The sequence below is a fragment of the Maniola jurtina genome, chromosome 7 (assembly GCF_905333055.1).
Source record: "Maniola jurtina chromosome 7, ilManJurt1.1, whole genome shotgun sequence".
NCBI lineage: Eukaryota > Metazoa > Arthropoda > Insecta > Lepidoptera > Nymphalidae > Maniola > Maniola jurtina.
The window spans coordinates 12,455,981-12,473,159 of record NC_060035.1 but is presented as its reverse complement, the minus strand read 5'-3'; the positions used below and the strand labels follow the sequence as shown (position 1 = coordinate 12,473,159).

General features: G+C 41.8%; 2 protein-coding genes across 4 annotated transcripts; one reads left to right on the top strand and one right to left on the bottom strand.

Annotated features, from left to right (window-relative positions):
* Positions 1 to 625: 625 nt before the first annotated feature.
* On the bottom strand, positions 626 to 6,032 carry LOC123866583 (protein Spindly). The gene is made up of 6 exons (XM_045908223.1): positions 5,397 to 6,032; positions 4,698 to 4,866; positions 3,868 to 3,959; positions 2,983 to 3,097; positions 2,055 to 2,187; positions 626 to 1,245 (listed from the first exon to the last, which is right to left on the bottom strand). Exons 1-6 carry the CDS (start codon positions 5,913 to 5,915, stop codon positions 1,011 to 1,013), a joined length of 1,263 nt encoding a protein of 420 aa, XP_045764179.1. The 5' UTR covers positions 5,916 to 6,032; the 3' UTR covers positions 626 to 1,010.
* A 631-nt stretch (positions 6,033 to 6,663) lies between these two features.
* LOC123866642 (exocyst complex component 4) lies at positions 6,664 to 17,179 on the top strand. 3 transcript variants are annotated; one of them, XM_045908316.1, is made up of 18 exons: positions 6,664 to 6,821; positions 7,054 to 7,215; positions 7,952 to 8,121; positions 8,829 to 8,982; positions 9,396 to 9,519; positions 10,267 to 10,424; positions 10,983 to 11,197; positions 11,711 to 11,807; positions 12,455 to 12,620; positions 13,256 to 13,388; positions 13,722 to 13,871; positions 14,221 to 14,509; positions 14,692 to 14,823; positions 15,360 to 15,524; positions 15,600 to 15,761; positions 16,008 to 16,202; positions 16,480 to 16,644; positions 16,968 to 17,179. In XM_045908316.1, the coding sequence occupies exons 1-17, from the start codon at positions 6,765 to 6,767 to the stop codon at positions 16,642 to 16,644; spliced, it is 2,694 nt and encodes an 897-aa protein (XP_045764272.1). In that variant the 5' UTR covers positions 6,664 to 6,764; the 3' UTR covers positions 16,968 to 17,179. The 3 variants fall into 3 exon arrangements, with proteins under 3 accessions (XP_045764272.1, XP_045764273.1, XP_045764271.1); XM_045908317.1 differs by lacking the exons at positions 13,722 to 13,871; positions 16,968 to 17,179 and adding an exon at positions 13,890 to 14,034 and having other exon boundaries at positions 14,216 to 14,509; positions 16,480 to 16,758; XM_045908315.1 differs by lacking the exon at positions 16,968 to 17,179 and having other exon boundaries at positions 16,480 to 16,757.

Below are 17,179 nucleotides of genomic sequence, written 5' to 3'. Positions count from 1 at the left end.
GGCTTTAAAATATAATAAAAATCGCGTTTTTTTTACTAATTAGTAATCATCAGTACTATCACCAGCGGTCTTCATTTTTGCGTTTGACTTACACCCTGTATGTTGTTATCCTTTTCATAATGCTCCCTTCGGAAAAGGAATAACTATTTCAATTTTGTTCAGATTCCAGCTTGACCACAATCACACCTGATGGAAAGTGATGATGTGGTCTAAGATGGGACGCGTTTACCTACCTAGAAGGTGCCTATTCACTCTTGTTTTAAAGATACCCGGATCGTAATTGATAGGAAACACAGATCGCGGGAGAGTATTCCAAACCTTAGCCATGCGTATGAGGAATGAAGACGCAAAACGTTTCGTGCGTGTAGACGGAATGTCGACGACATAAGGATGGAAACTCGCCCGACGTCTTGCGGTTCGGTGGTAAAACGGTGAAGGGGGGACAAGATCGAAAAGTTCCTGTGCACACTCTCCAAAATATATCCTACTCTCAAATTGTAATTATTATAATACTATTATAATAATATATTATTATAATAATAACTCAATTGTATTTATATCCATCATTCATCGTATTTCATTATTACGGTTTTGGTTTTGTGTATTTTAAGAAATAAAATCCAAATTCAATGTACTTAGGCATTTATTTGTATGCGATTTTTTTACTATACAATTTTGTAAAAATTAGGCTACGGACAAATCTAGCGGAATTCCGTGACATTTCGACGCTGGAACGATAATTATGATGACTCGAACTTTACCGATTTTTGAAATGCCCCCTATACCTTAATTCAATGCATCACATATTATTAGCCGAGTTTCTTGCTGGTTCTTCTCGGTAGGAGAGGCATTCCGAACCAGTGGTAGATGCTTTTGACGATTCAAAAGAACTTGTAAAAGTCTAATTGAATAAAAATATTTTGAATTTGAATTTTAATTGCAAGCGGAAGTCCGATAGATATGTTTCTATTTTCTAAACTAAAGACGGATACAGTTCACTTAACCTTAGTCTAATTGAAGGATACTTTTTTCCTAACATCGTCAACTACAGGTTTCTTGATCAGCGCGGTATACTTTTGCACGCAACTCTCGTCCTTATCGCCGATCTGTTGTATGGGCGATTGCTTGGTACTGTTGGCGGTCAGATGGGCGATTTTCCTTCGCAGCTCTCTCACTTGCGCTGCACTTGCTAGTTGGGCGGCACCTCTTGATAAAACTTCTAAGCGTAACTGTTCACATTCAGATCTGAAATAATAATAAAAACCGGTCATTAGCTGCCTTTACACAAACGTTTTTTCACGCGTGATTCGGCTTTCGTGCGGGAAAGAGCGCGCATGTATATATGAGCAAGGAGAAAGAGAAAAAAAAAATACGCCGCCCGCTATTATTTCATATTCGCGCAATCATTCGTGCTTTCCATACTTTAAGTATTTGCGCGTCAAACATCTTTAGACTGACTGATTTACTGACCGACCGGACTGACTGATCCACCGGACTGACTGACTAACTAAACTTTATAAAAAACTAGAAAATTGAAAAATTTAACAAAGTCATGTCACATTTTACTTTATAATAATTTCAAATATCTTTAGTTGGTGTAATAAAATGTTGTCTTTTGGGAAAAATAGGCGTAATTCCAAACATCGATTTGAATTTTCCCTTTGCCGTTTTTGACTAAAAAAATTTTGTATTCCAAGCAAAATTCATTCACGCGGCCTCTCTCGGGGTGAGGTGTGGTTAGAGGGAAAGGGTGTGACACGCACAGATAATGTTATTTCCTTCATCTGTGGAAACAGACTATTATAAGCTCTACCTACAAGTTGTCGCTGCCATGAACGGGGCTCTTAACTTGCCGCTAAGTGATCAAGCGAGTGTAGGTACTCGCTTGGTCGCTTAGCGGCACGGCTTTTCCAGTAGGGTGGTAACTAGCCACAGCCGAAGCCCACCACCAGACCAAACCAGAAATTTAGAAATATAAAAATTCCAAACTCCTGCCAGGAATCCCACCAGACTAAAAGAATCCCAGAAAGAAGTAATTTTGGAAGGAGCCTCACTTCAAATGGTCCAAGACACCAGGCAGCCAGCCCTGCGCAGTGGGCTCGCACAGTTTGCCGAACCAGCGAGATAGCTCTCGCCTCTGCCGCTCGCATAAACCTTCCAGTTGCGTTATACGTTCTTCATAGTTTTCTGCAACGGACAGACACGTGTTTCAGTAATTTTAGCAGCGACCAGTGATGCAAAAACTATATTCTTTACTAGCTGACGCCCGCGACTTTGTCCGCGTGGATTTAGGTTTTTCGAAATCCCGTGGGAACTCTTTGATTTTCCGGGATAATAAGTAGCCTATGTACTAATCCAGGATATTATCTATCTCCATTCTGAATTTCAGCCAAATCCGTCCAGTGGTTTTTGCGTGAAGGAGTAACAAACATACACACACACACACACACACATACACACAAACTTTCGCCTTTATAATATTAGTGTGATAGAACAAAAAACATAGGTACAAGTAAAACTTGCATATCACACTAATATTATAAATGCGAAAGTTTGTGTGTATGTTTGTTACTCTTTCACGTAAAACCTACTGAACAGATTTTGGCTGAAATTTGGAATGGAGATAGATTATACCCTGGATTAACTGACAGACTAATTTTTATCCTTGAAAATCAATGAGTTCCCACGGGATTTTTAAAAACCTATATCCACGCGAATGAAGTCGCGGGCATCAGAGCGCACTAGGGATAAACTGAGGGATGAGCCTCGATAGCTCAACGGTTGAGGAGCGGACTCTCCTCTTCACTGACTGAATTCCGACGCCGACTGAATTCCGAAAGGCCGGCAGTTCGAACCCCACCCGTTGCACTATTGTCGTACCCACTGCTGGCACAAGCTTTACCCTTAATTGGAGGGGAAAGAGAAGGATTAGTATGGCTAATATCCCTTTCTTTTTAGAAACAATTTCTTAAAGATACACACCTATAAGCTCTCTGTCGTAGTGTGCAGCAGCTCCGGCCTGCTGCTCCCATATTGTCTGCTTCTCATGCAACAATGCTTCCAGCTCTGCTTGCTTATTGGCTAGGTCGCGCCGCAACTATCAAACAATACAAGTGTAAATTAAAAATTTATAACACCCCCGACAAGTGAAGGTTACAGTAACTAGAAAAGAGCTGATAACTTTCAAACGGCTGAACCGATTTTCTTGGATGATAGCTAAGAACACTCGCGATTAAGCCACCTTTCAAACAAAAAAAACTAAATTAAAATCGGTTCATTCGTTTAGGCGCTACGATGCCACAGACAGATATACAGATACACACGTCAAACTTATAACACCCCTCTTTTTGGGTTGGGGGTTAAAAATACATAAGCTGAATTTGCTATAATCGCCAAACTAGACAAACAGGTATAGTGCAAGTTGCAACATAGCATGCAGTGGAGCAACAGCTGTCCTTTTTTAGCAATATTAACAAATGTAAATTAAAAATTTATAACACCCCCGACAAGTGAAGGTTACAGTAACTAGAAAAAAGCTGATAACTTTCAAACAGCTGAACCGATTTTCATGGATTATAGCTAAGAACACTCTCAATCAAGCCACCTTTCAAACAAAAAAAACTAAATCGGTTCATTAGTTTAGGAGCTATGATGCCACAGACGGATACAACAGATACACACATCAAACTTCTTCTTCTTCTCTCTGGGCTGGTTTCCGCACTTAAACGTTTCTGTCTGTTGTGCGTACACATCAAACTTATAACACCCCTCTTTTTGGGTTGGGGGTTAAAAAGAAAAAAAATTGATATTCTAAAAGTTTAGAGAAAGAGATTAGAACCAACACCTTTATTTTTACATAAAACTTACTCTAGAATTAGTTTGTTTCATCTGTATTAGATTTTTGGCCATTTCCTGGCGCTTGTCCTCCACCTCAGCAAATAATGAGTTCCCTTTTACAGCTGGAACAAGATACAGTTTGAATAATGAATTTAAAAAAATATTATTATTTAAAAAAAATATTTATTTAAAAAAATATTTTTTTCATAACTTGCTTTTGCATCCATTGATGATCAGTAACCTTCTCCACGGGACTTCGTCTGTGGTGGCGTTCGCTGGCGCGCGTGTTGTGCCTTTTTGAGTGTTTTTTCGTTAGAAGTGGCCGGTTTTTGTGTTCTGATCGTGTTTATTGGTGGTGGATTGCGAAGCGCTCTTAAGGGGCGCCGCGTTTATGTCGGTGGTCGCCGGCACAGACGAAGTCCATACTTATACATATAGTTTCCCTAACTTGTAATTAACTACAAACTTGACATTGGCTAATCAGTGTAAAGCCAGATGAAAGAGAAAAAAAAAACCTTTTCCACAAGTCCCAGCAATGACAATATAAAGTGAATGTGTGAATGCATAAGGAATGAGAAGACAGCCAGATATCAATTTTTCTATACGTACATATAACTATCACACATATATTATTAATATTATAAAAGCAAGTGTGTTTGTTAGTTTATTGGTTTGTCCTTCAACCATGCAGTAACACAGCAATGGATCAGAGTGATGCATGGTTTTAGTTAAAAACCTGAAGAGTGTCATAGGCTACTTTTAGCCTGAAAACTCAAAGTTTTCATGGGATTTTTAATGCCTAAATCCACGCCGACGAAGTCGCGGGCATCAGCTAGTATAAGATAAATGAAGCTTCATACCATGTGGTTGTAAGTCTGGTGAGTCAATTTGATGTAACAAAGCCCTGGCTTCAGCCAAATCGGCCAGAGCAGCTGCCTCACGCTCACCAGCTGCATGCAGTTCCTCCCTCCTGATGTCTGCCGCAGCACGGAGCTCTGCTACTTCTGTTACTAGTTCCTCTACTTTTAGCTGTGAAAGAAGATAGATACATGCTGAGTATGGATGGCATTTTAAAGATGACTAAATAATTCACACAACTTTGTTTGCATGGATTTATATTTTTATAAATCCTGTGGGAACTCTTTGATTTTCTAAGTCTCTAATTATAATAGTCTTTGTCCGTACATAACTTCATCCAAATCAACTATCCAGAGAGGCTGTTAAAAGGTCTTTCTGCACTATTGGACAGTACACTATTGTACAGTAGACACATTTTTTATTTTCATGTCTTCATTGTCTTTTTCTACCTGGCGCCAACTGTAAATCTATTCATATAAAAAAATCCTGACTCACTAACTGATGGCAGATACCTAGGGTACTTTGAACAAATGACTTGACTTTGACTAAGTCATCAACGCCCAGCCCGAACCCCAGGACCTAAAAAGCTAAAATGCAGAGGTTCCTTTAATAATTCAGACATGGAATAAGGCTGAATTCACCAAAATTCCCTTGGGAGCGACCACCAGCAGTCCCTAGTATTGTGTAAAGTAATAACATACCTGCCAGGACCCAAGTTCCGCGCGGGCCTCCTCAAGAGATTGTTTCACTGCATTTGCCTCCAACGTAACCGTTGATAGAGCTGCCCGGACTTCATCCAACTCCGAATTATCACGAACTGGCGACTCCCGCGCTATCACTTCTTGCTCCTCTCTTAACCGCTTATTTTCCACCTCTAACTTCTTAATCTCCTTCGCATGCTGTTCTGTTAGGTCTATTCGTTCTAGCCTTAAAGCTGAAATGTCTTCTTGAAGCGCAGAAATACGGGAATTGAACTCATTCCGTCGCCTTTGTTCGTCAGCCTGAAAACTTTCTAACTCAGCAGTCAAGTGGCTCTGGACGTCCAAAGCTGTTTGGTAACTCCGCCTCGTATCGTGGAGCTCCTGTTTTATTGCATCGTAGGTGCTCGATAAGTTCTCGTACTGTTTACGCAGCAAATAATACTTTTCACTGATTTCACCACCTGTTAGATCTTCCGCCTCTGTTATTGTAGTTTTATTGCTTATTGTTGAATAATCCATGATTGTTAAGCTAGTTTTTACAATAAAAGTAATAAAAATATTTAAAATTTATAGGAAAACATAATAAGGAGTTTCAAAAATGCAAAACATTAAACAATTTCAAATCGAAAAAACGGTTCCAACCACAAACTAAAAAACTGACGTAACCATAGATAAAGAGTTTGTGCCAGTTATGCTATCAATAGACGATCCAATTTAGTTGGTGTGGTGCCAATCGATCACTGCCAACTTGGTCGTATCGACCATAAGCAATAATTTTGGGAGAACATACATATGGATGTTTATTTGTGAAAGCAAAATGTCATCTGTGACCATCTGACAGTTGACATTGACAGCTAACGGTTGGCTTGGCATTTCGGCCAGTGGTGCCATCTTATATTATTTCATAATACCCTAGATTTAGAGTAAAACAAAATAAATTATTTTAGAATGGTAATTTTTTGTGAGCAAGAAGAAACTTACATTAGAATTAGATAATAATATCACTAAAATAAGTTATTTCAAAATAAAAAACTTAATCAATCAAAATTAAAACTTAGCTTTAACTACAATGAACTAAAAATCTAAAGTGAAAGGGTTGTGATTTTTTCGCGAGATACATGACCAGTATTTTTTATTTGGCTTTATTTTTCACTCTCAGCATTTGATTGGCTTATTTTTTAACTTTCTTTGACTGTAAATTAAAATCTAGGATGAATTGAAGCCAAGCATGGGGTAAAGTGAGATCGAGGACTGGCAACACTAAAACTTTCCCATTTGTGTTTATATTTTATTTTGTGGGCGGAGAAAAATTCAGTAAATAGGCATAAAAATAACAATTTTTTTCACAAAACAACATAACACATAACAATGTCTTCTCCACCACCTACCAAACCCCCTCGTGGTGTTAAACAGGGGAAAGAAACGGTAAGAATGTAGTAATCGTGAACAACATTCTTGTTTTGTATCTTGCTGAAAATGTTTAAATATTCATATACAGCATAAAGGATTTATTTTCTTGTTTCCAGAGTTATTTTATTCAATATTAAATTATTTACAATATCAAAATATAGATATTTTTTTAAAATATGAGAATACAGAGAGAAACGATTATTAGTTATTAAGTTTATGATTTATCTATAATTTTGTAACTTTCTAGAGTGGTCTGCTCATGTCAGTGATCCGCACTTTGTCAGCGAGTGAGACGAACGAGCAGAGAGAGAAAGAGAGGGCTAAACTGGAAAAGGAGTACAAGAAGAGTGATGCAAGACTCGATGAGCTTGTTGCGGCTCATGCTCAGGAGATGACTGATGTTATGCAGGTAAATCAATAAGTGTTTTATGAGATGCTAAAGTGTGTCGATCCCTCAGCCTGTATGTAACCTCTACAAAGGCCTAAGACCATATCTTATGACCTGTACATACTACTAGACTTTTATTTTTGAAGCAAAAATTCTTTAAGCATGTTCTGTGATTTTGGGATGGGTAAAAACTTCCAGATTATGTCACCATGCTAATGTAATGTTAATAGTGCTGGAGAGCTTATTTATTTTTTTATTTATTTATTTAGTAATAGACTTAATTTAAAGAAAAACATTTTTCACCATTTTTTATAGACCAAAGCACTAGATAAAAAACAGACTGGTGTTTGGAATTTTGCAGCCCAAATAGACCGTAGTCTGTGCTAGGGCTGACAAAAAAGAAAAAAAGATTAATTTATTTTATGATTTTACGATTTAAAAAAAAAAAAAAAAAGAGTTAAGCCTATATTTCCATTTTTTACAAACAAAAGAATAAAAAAAAATTTATTTTTTGTGCAACAGTGTTTATATAATAATATTTCAAAAAATATATAAAGATAGGATAGGATAAAGTTTAGATTATAGATGTAAACTGCTGAAAACTACACTAATGTTAATGGGTTTATTTACAAATTATGAAATTTTACTTCGAAAATCTGAAAATAAACCATGGTTTTTTTTTCAGTTAGTAAAACATTTATGTTTTAATTTTTCACTTATATGGGCAGCCATTTTTTCACTGCCATTTTTTTTGTAGAAATTCAGTGCAGTGAGCTCTGCACTCAGCGCGTGGGGGCAGCACTGCGCAGCGGCCGAGGCGCGGCTCGGAGCCTGCAGGGCTTTGCTGCGCGTGCGCCGCGATGACTTGCGGAGATTGTGGGCCGATGCTAGGACACACCACCATGCTCTGAGGATGCTCACTGACATGTAACATACTCATTTTTTTCTGTTTGTTCTGGGCTACTTTTCCACACTGAGACAGCCATCTGTTGTACATAATAAGCTGCTCAGTGGATCCTCACTGGGTCACTACAATGTTGGTGAGGACTTCAGCGAGGGAGTGTTACTGGAGATGATTGTTTTTATAACTAATTTAATTCAATATGTTTTTTTTATGTTTACGTTATACTAGTTGATACCCGTGACTTCGTTTCTGTGGATATAGGTTTTTATAAATCCCGTGGGAACTCATTGATTTTCCGGGATAAAATAGGCAATGTGTTAATCCAGGGTATAATCTATCTCCGTTCCAAATTTCAGCCAAATCCGTCCAGTAGTTTTTACATGAAAGAGTAACAAACATCTATACATCCATATATACAATTTCGCGTTTATAATATTAGTAGGGTTTGTTGTTGAGCCAAATAAATTTATCTTTATCTTTATTGGAGACTAGCGACCCACCCCGGCTTCGCACGGGTGGACACTACCACGAAAAATCCTATATATTTTCCGGGATAAAATATAGCCTATACGGATTCGGAAGAATCCCTCTAAGTAATGGTAAAAGAAATTTTGAAATCGGTCCAGTAGTTTTTGAGCCTATTCAATACAAACATACAAAAATACAAAGGTTTCCTCTTTATAATATTAGTATAGATGTAGTTTAGTGTAGATGTCTCATGGTGTTTCAGCGAGCGCGTGGTAGTGTCGGAGCGCGAGGCGCGCGAGCTGACGTCGGCGGGGCGCGTGCTGGCCGCGGCGCAGGCTCTGCAGGCCGCGTTGCTGACCGCCCGCACTGAGCTGCCGCACGTGCACGCGCTGTCCGCTACTACAGCTCATCTAGAGGTTATTTTTTATTTTTTTATTCAGATACAAGTTAGCCCTTGACTGCAATCTTAAATAGTAAGTGATGTGATGATGCTGTCTAAGGTGGAAATGGGTTAACCAGAAAAGGATATGGCAGTATTTTCAAACCCATACCCTTTTCTACATTGCATCGTACTGGAACGCTAAATCCCTTGACGGCACAAGCCAAAGCCTCCCACCAGACGAAACGTTTATGTGGGAAGAAGATTCGCAAGTATCGACGTCACTGTCACCTTCCCGCAACCTGCTGTCAAGTCAAGCCACCTATAACCAATAGAATAGAATATATCTTTATTGAAGCAAACTTATACAAGTGCTTTTGATCAATTTGCTTTTGTTCAATCATCGAAATAATTACCACACGGAGCAATATTTAATGATTCCTCCACCAGGCCAAAAAGAAGGAACTGGTGGACATAATAGTGCGTCGCATCAGCGAAGCGGTGTACCGCGACGAGCGCGCGCCGCTCAGTCGGCGCGTGTCTGCCAGGCGACGGACGGCTTTATTGCTGGCGGGTAAGGTTCATGTTTAATCGGCATCAATATGCGCCGAATCGCGGTAGGAGACCCGTTTGGTACTATAACAATATCTGATTAGCCAATGTCAAGTTTGTGATATTTTCAAGTTATTGAATTTATACAAGTATGGACTCCGTCTGCGCCGGCGCCCGCCGACATACGAGCGGCGCCCCTTTAGAGCGCTTCCCAGTCAGTTCCACCACCAAAAAACACCAACTAACACAAAAACCAGCCACTCTTAACAAAAAAAACACTCCAAACAAGCACAGCACGCGCGCCAGCAAACGCCATCGCAGACGAAGTCGAAAATTATCGTGTTGTATTTTGAAAACATGTTTGTGATTGGTTGGCCACTCGAAATGGTTAACGCCCACTGAGTTTTTGTCTTTAGGTTTTGTATGGTCGTATCAGAGAGAGGCTCTATACTAACTTCTTTCCTTGAGTCAGAATGTAATGGTACTGATTCTGAAAATTTTAGATTATTCACATCTTTTTCTTACCAATGTAATAAGAAAAGGACAGACAAGCCTAATTTGATTTGGAACTGTCAAATGTCATGACTTTAGGTGCTTATTGTTTTTTATAGAGTGCACTATAATTTAACCTATAAATTAAAAAAAAAAAACAATTTCTGTCCTTTTTTGGCAATATTGAAAAAAAAGATGCAGATACTCTAAATTTAATTTAGAGAAAGACAACAGAATCGACGCCATTATGTCTTATGGTGATTTCTTATGGTTTTAGAATTGACAAAAAGCGAGGAGGTAACGGACGCGTATCTGCAGGACATAACGCCAGAGTTCGAAGCATCCCTCACCGAGGAAGACAAGACCTTCGAGACCAACGTCATGATATCTCTTGAGGCTTTAGGCGTCTTGGAACAGCTTAAAGAGGCCACTGAGGTGGGTTACCGACAGCTTAAAGTAAGCTATTTGAGTAAGTTATACACATGCAAAACATCATGCCATAGCAGTAGTATATATCATCTGTGGAACTGCTAACGCCATAATTTCAATCGTACAAGTTTCCATGTATCATAAGCTTAATATAATTCACGAAACAATCGTATATTGTATCAATATCAATGCTAGTAAACAAAGCAATCAATATTGATTTTGACATTGGCTGGACCTGTTGTGGCGCCCTCTGAGATCAGTTTTGTTTGAAGCTTGATCAATCATAAAATTGAACTAAGTAATAATTATTGACCGATGGGTGACGCCTATCTGCCTTTAATGGGACTAAATGACCATTGGTCAATTCCACCCTACTGAAGTTTGTTACCCTGTCCAGCTACTAAATATAAATAAATAAATAAACTTGTTATTTGAGGCCGTAAGTCGAAACTACAACAAAGTAGTACAACAACAATCACTTAACCTAAACCTAAAAATAAATTTAAAAAAAATGACTTCGAAGATTCTCGGCAGAAGAATTGTAATCCGCAATAATTTTCACAGAAATTCAAGGTCCAAATCCAGAACGAACTCTTAGAAGTTATCGACTCTGTATCGCGTCGTATCATTGACGACGTGGAAATAGAAGCCGACATCGAGGGAGAAGAGGATGGAGACATACCCGAGGCTGAAGGAGTGACAGAGATGGGGAGACCGCTAGCACGACTTGTGAACTGCTTGGCTGAGGAGTTTAAAGCTTGTGGAACGAGGAATAAACGGTGAGTCTTTCTAGATGTTCCTAGAATAGAAAGAGATAGAGATATCCCCGATGCTGAAGGAGTTACAGAGACGGGCTGTTAGCGAGGCTTGTGAATTGCTTGATAGAATAGCTAAAAACCTGCGAAAGATGAAAAAACCGACCAAGTGCGAGTCAGACTCGCGCACCAAGGGTTCTGTACTGGGGGTTTGCACTATAAATCAAGTACTATTATGCATAAAAAAAATAAAAATCTGTTTTAGAATATACAGAATATAAAGCCCTTTTATAATATGAGACCCCACTTGGTATAGTTACCTTACTTTTTTTTTTGTGATGTAATTTGTTTAGTTGTGCTATAAGACCTACTTACCTGCCAAATTTCATGATTCTAGGTCAATGGGAAGTACTAGTCTATAGGTTTTCTTGACAGACACGACATACGGACAGACAGACAGATTACGGAACCCTCGGTGCATGAGCCTGACTCTGTCTTGGCCGGTTTATCCTCAAAGTAGGTATTGTTTGTACGCAGGCTACTGCAGCTGTGGCGGGCCGCGCTGCAGAAGCATCGCATATCGGAGCAATGTCTGCACACCGAGCAACACTACTGGAGCGCCGTGCAACAAGTCGTGAGTTGTCTAAGTATATAAAAGAAAAAGGTGGCTGACTGACTGATTTATCAAGCACAGCCCAAATTACTGGATATAGACCTTAGTAATAGACCGTAGTCTGTGCTATGACAAAAATTATTGACCTTAAAAGATTAATTGATTTTAAGACTCAAAAAATCAAATGGTTATTAAAATTTCATACAAACCTATATGACCTTATATTTTTTTATTTAGTGTGCCTTCTTTAATTAAAAGGAATTTAGTTTATAATCATTTTGTAGTCTTAATGCGGGTTTTGAAAAATTCTAAATCACTAAAACTACAACATTAAGCAAATGAATATTAGCATTGGATTATGCTATGGTAGTATAATAATATCACTAAGTTTTTGCTAGCGTTCTAGTTACATTCTGTATAGGCTGACTAGATGATGCCCGCGACTTCGTCCGCGTGGATTTAGGTTTTCTAAAAATCCTGTAGGAACTCTGATTTTTCGGCATAAAAGAAGCCTATGTTCTTTTCCGGGATGTAAGCTAACTCTGTACAAAATTTCATCAAAGTCGGCTAAACTGTTGGGCTGTGAAAAGCTAGCAGACAGACAAACAGACAGATGGATAATAGTATGGATTTTGAGCAAAAGATAATATTGGTTGTATGTACTTCAGATGCAGCTACTGCTAACGGAGTACTTGGAGATAGAGAGCGTGAACCTCGCGGCGCAGAGGTCTAGCGGCAACGCGGCCGACAGCAGCGCGACTGAGTTGCGGCTATCCGATTACTTCGCCAAGAAACGGCCCCAGAGACGCAGGGATAAACTGTTCAAACTGACTGGTAGGTGATCTGCCCCCCTTCCCTGGCGCAGTGGTAAGCGCTGTGGTCTTAATAACAGGCCCCGGGTTCGATTCCCGGCAGGGGGTTGGAATTTTATTATTCCTAAATTTCTGGCCGTCTGCCGCAGAACTGATGCCCGCTGGGCCAGATGTGTTCTGGAGTGGAAACCGCGTATCCGCATGCGCAGTGTGGGATGACCTCCGACCTTAAGAGGATAGCGAGAAGTGGGTGGCCAGGTGGAAGGCCTATGTCCAGCAGTGGACGGAAACTGGCTGATTGGAAAACTGCCATACCCCTGCCAGGTTAGCCCGCTTCCATCCATCTTAGACTGCATCATCGCTTATCTAGGTGATATTGCAGTCATGGGCTATAACTTGTATCTGAATTAAAAAAATTATAAGCCGCTAGTAAGTGGCCGCTACTACATAGCTTGCATCGCGGGGAACGACATAGGCATTTATTTCGGAAAATCTAAGGGTCCCCACGGGATTTTTAAGAACCTAAATCCACGCGGATGAAGTCGAGGTCATCTAGTATTTAAATAAAAACTATTTATATTTCCATTAGAGACGCAAAGCTGTGCGATCTCCTGAAACCTCGGTTAGTTATATTAAATGTGGTATTATCATTCGTAGCGGCTACCCCTCCGCCGGATGCGGTAGTGTCCCGCCGGCAGCGGTACCCGCTGGTGTGTCGGCCGCAGCCGGCGTTGCTGCACGCGGTATTGCCCGCTCTGCACGCCTTGTGTGCTCATTTGGAACGACCCGGGTGAGGTTTACTCTTCAACTTTATTTATATAGTGTTGGAAGATTTATATCATTCGTAGCGGCTACCCCGGCGTCGACTGTGGAAGTATTTTCTCAGCAGCGGTACCCGCTCGTGTGTCATTGTCGTGTGTCGTTATGCGGTACTCAGAACGTTTCTCGAAACGATAAATTGAAGAAATGCCAATCTACAGTGTGCTAAATTGAGACACTTTTTCTCACTGAGTGAGTCTAAACGATTTTGCTCACTCCTTTTAGGCAGCAAAGGCGCACTTTTTGAGCTAGTGAGTTGAAAATAAAATCATTTTTTAATATCTTTTTTTTTTACATTCGTCAGGGGAGGCGAATGTTCGCTTCGTGCGTTCATCTCGGACTACGTGCGTTGGGGCGAGAGTGAGCGACTGTCGCGCCACACTCGCGCGCTCATCGACGCGGCGATGCGAGCGCCGTCCGCTTGGAGAGAGAGGTCTATGCCACCCGACAACACGTGAGTATACTTTGTCAGTGGCGGCAAATGCTCGCTTCGTGCGTTCATCTCGGACTACGTGCGTCGGGGCGAGAGTGAGCGACTGTCGCGCCACACTCGCGCGCTCATCGACTCGGTGATGCGAGCGCCGTCCGCTTGGAGAGAGAGGTCTATGCCGCCCGACTCTTGTTGTTCTTGTGTTTAAAATCTTAACGTCAAGCAATAAGGTCTGTATTTCATTGGTGCACATTTGGTTTTAGATGGCGCTTCTGCGCAAAGTGGTACTAGAAACTCTCTCAAATGTATATTCTGTGTTTTTACTAATTATTGAGTGAAGCTGCGATGAGTAAGCTATTATTTTGTTGACCAGTGTAGGCCACCGGCCCGTGTTCACGTGCTGCTTAGAAGCGTGGAACGCAATCCGCGAGTGCGCAGTGGCGGCTCGGCGCTGCGGCAGCTGCGGCGGCAGCGCTGCGCTGCGCGTCATCGACTCTGCGCTCGAGGCGCTGGCTGCGCAGTGCCGCGCTGCGCACGCTAAGCTTGCGCCTGGAGCTCCTGCGCGCGCCGCGAGGTGGCTCGCTGATGATGACATAGTGAGGTTCCTGAAGGCCCTACCCAACTATAGAGCCGCGATCGAGCATACCGAGTATACTGACAAGGTGAGTGAATTATAAGGTATTTTACCCTGTCTTGAAAGGTCCTAATTTAATCCTAACGTGATAATAAACGACCGAAAATTTCACAAAAATTTTATTTGATCGATGAGTGCTCCCCATTGCTGAATCTATTTTTTTCATTGACTTAGAGTAAGACATTAAATAAATGGTTATTCCGTCACCAGGAGCTGAAGCAAGCATACGAGCGTGAAGCGGAAATCCTCGGAACAAGTTTGGGCGACGGAGAAGTGGCTAAACGAGAAATAGTCGCCGACATCAATACCCTCGTGGATCTGGCGCTACTGTGCGAGAGCATGGTGAGTTTGTCACGTTTATATTTTCAGTGCGAAACAAGCGGTAATAGCCTAGTGGCCCTAAGAGGTCGGGGGTTTGGTCCCAAGCACGCACCTCTAACTTTTCGGAGTTATGTGCGTTTTAAGCAATAAATATCAACCATGGAAATGACTCTTCAAATACGAATTTACTTTTCGGCGGCCTCTCTGGCACAATGGTAAGCGCTGTGGTCTTATTAGTGGGAGGTCTCGGGTTCGATTCCCCGCAAGGTTTTGGAATTTTATTTTCCCGGCTTGTGGGAGGCTAGTGGCCGTGGCTAGTTACCACCCTACCGGCAAAGCCGTGCCGCCATGCGATTTAGCATTCCGGTACGATGCCGTGTAGAAACCAAAGGGGTATGTATTTAATAAAAACTGCCATACCCCTTCCAGGTTAACCCGCTTCCATCTTATCATCATTTACCACCAGGTGAGTTGCAGTCAAGGGCTAACTTGTATCTGAAAAAAAAAAAAGTCTTGTAATATATTTGTTTTTACAATACCATATCTTTATTTGTCAGGATTGGCTCAGCACGAACATCAAAACCATCCCAGCCATAGCCAGCGCCCCGTCCGGAGTGGGCGCGGGCTTGAAACTGAACGACAAGTTCCACTCCTACATCGCCGCAGCCGCCGGCAACTTTGAGGCCATCGCGCACAAGTGCCTTCTGTTCCTGCATTTGGAGGTATGTATGTATATGTATTTCAGTCATGCCTCAAGATTCTCGCTGGTGTCTTTATAAAGAAGCCCTTATTTCTAGATGCGTATCGAATGCTTCCACTACCTGGGGCAAGAGGAGAAGGTGGAAGGCTCGGAGAGTTCCGAGCAATCGGGCGGCGCGGGCGGCGCCTCGCGCCTCGCGCACCGCCTCTTGGCATTCCACGAGCACGCCTCCGCGTTACTGGCGGACGAGGCCTTGGCGGTGAGTACTAACACCACTACACACTCAATATTACAACTCAACACTATCACATGACAATCTCAATTGTTGTGATTGGCTGAATTTATGGTAATCTTGTTGCAACAATGCATTGTAGCCAATAGTGAGCGAGCGTCAACCTATCAGAGTGATTGCGATCGTGACATTGTAGCTGTCACTCTACCGCAATCGAGCCCCTGCTTTTTCTGTGTGACGCTCATATAATGTTCCATCGTACATTGTCCTCAGTACATAATGAGCGGCGTGGGCGAGATGATGTCCGCGGCAGTGGTGTGGCGCTGGCAGAGCGAGGCAGGAGCGGCGGGCGCGGGCTCCAGCGCGAGGCTAGCTGCGCTGAGGCACTGCCTCGCGGCGCTCTCCCTGCCGCACGACGGCCTGCACGCCGCGCACGCGTACCTGCACCTGCTGGCTTGCACGCCTGAGGTGAGTATAGCGTCCGGTTGCAGTACACAACGTTCCGTAAATAGGTCACTCGAAGTCAATGCTGCGTGGTAGGTGGGGAATTGACGCGAGTTTTGCACGCTATTCAATACAGGTTTGAACAATACTAAATCACTAAAACTACAAGATAAGGCAAATGGTTATCGGCATTGGATTGTGTTAAGGTAGTATATTAATAAAGCTAAGTTTTTGTTAGCGTTCTGGTTACACTGTGTATGTTTCCGGCCTACGAATTAAAATCTGTAATGTTTTTTCCCAGGAAATTATAACATCGGTCCGCGAGAAAGGCCCGCAGTTTTCGGAGCTGGAATATCTGAACGCGTTCAAAGTGATCGGCGCGAGGCGCGGCCTGTCGCCCGCCGACATGCGCGCGCAGCTCAAACAGCTGTCCGCCGCGCTCGGACACGTGGGCGTCACCGTGTAAACTGCGACCATCATCATCAGCCTGTGGACGTCCACTGCTGGACATAGGCCTTCCCTAAAGAGCGCCACCACACCCGGTCCTCAGCCTTCCTCATCCAGCCCCTTCCCGTCAGCCGCTTAATATCATCGGTCCATCGTGCTAGAGGGCGTCTCACACTACGCTTGCTTAAACGCGGTCTCCACTCAAGGACTTTCCGGCTCCAACGGCCATCGCCTCTGCGACAGGCATGGCCTGCCCACTGCCACTTCAGCTTGCTAATAGTTTGGGCTATGTCAGTAACCTTGGAGTAAAGTAAACTGCGACCATAGAGTAAAGTAATGTATACTGCGACTGATGAGGACAAATCTAGCGGAATAGGGTATTTTACACCAACGAGAGAATTCTAAAAATGTATAAACAGGATAGTATTAGCACGAAAAATGTTATTAATATAACAAAAAAGGTAGACTGTAATTAGGTTACATAAATAATTATGAATGATATTATTATACTTAATTTTGCTTTTATGTAATCTTAAAATTTCGTTAATTATTAT

Excerpts from the sequence above, each read along its gene's own strand:
- LOC123866583 (XM_045908223.1), bottom strand. The coding sequence starts at position 5,915 with ATGGATTATTCAACAATAAGCAATAAAACTACAATAACAGAGGCGGAA. Across the intron at positions 3,098-3,867 it reads TGAAACAAACTAATTCTAGA|TTGCGGCGCGACCTAGCCAA; the intron begins GTAAGTTTTATG and ends ATTGTTTGATAG. Across the intron at positions 2,188-2,982 it reads CTACGACAGAGAGCTTATAG|AAAACTATGAAGAACGTATA; the intron begins GTGTGTATCTTT and ends TGTCCGTTGCAG.
- LOC123866642 (XM_045908316.1), top strand. The coding sequence starts at position 6,765 with ATGTCTTCTCCACCACCTACCAAACCCCCTCGTGGTGTTAAACAGGGG. Across the intron at positions 8,122-8,828 it reads CTGAGGATGCTCACTGACAT|CGAGCGCGTGGTAGTGTCGG; the intron begins GTAACATACTCA and ends ATGGTGTTTCAG. Across the intron at positions 11,808-12,454 it reads GGAGCGCCGTGCAACAAGTC|ATGCAGCTACTGCTAACGGA; the intron begins GTGAGTTGTCTA and ends TATGTACTTCAG.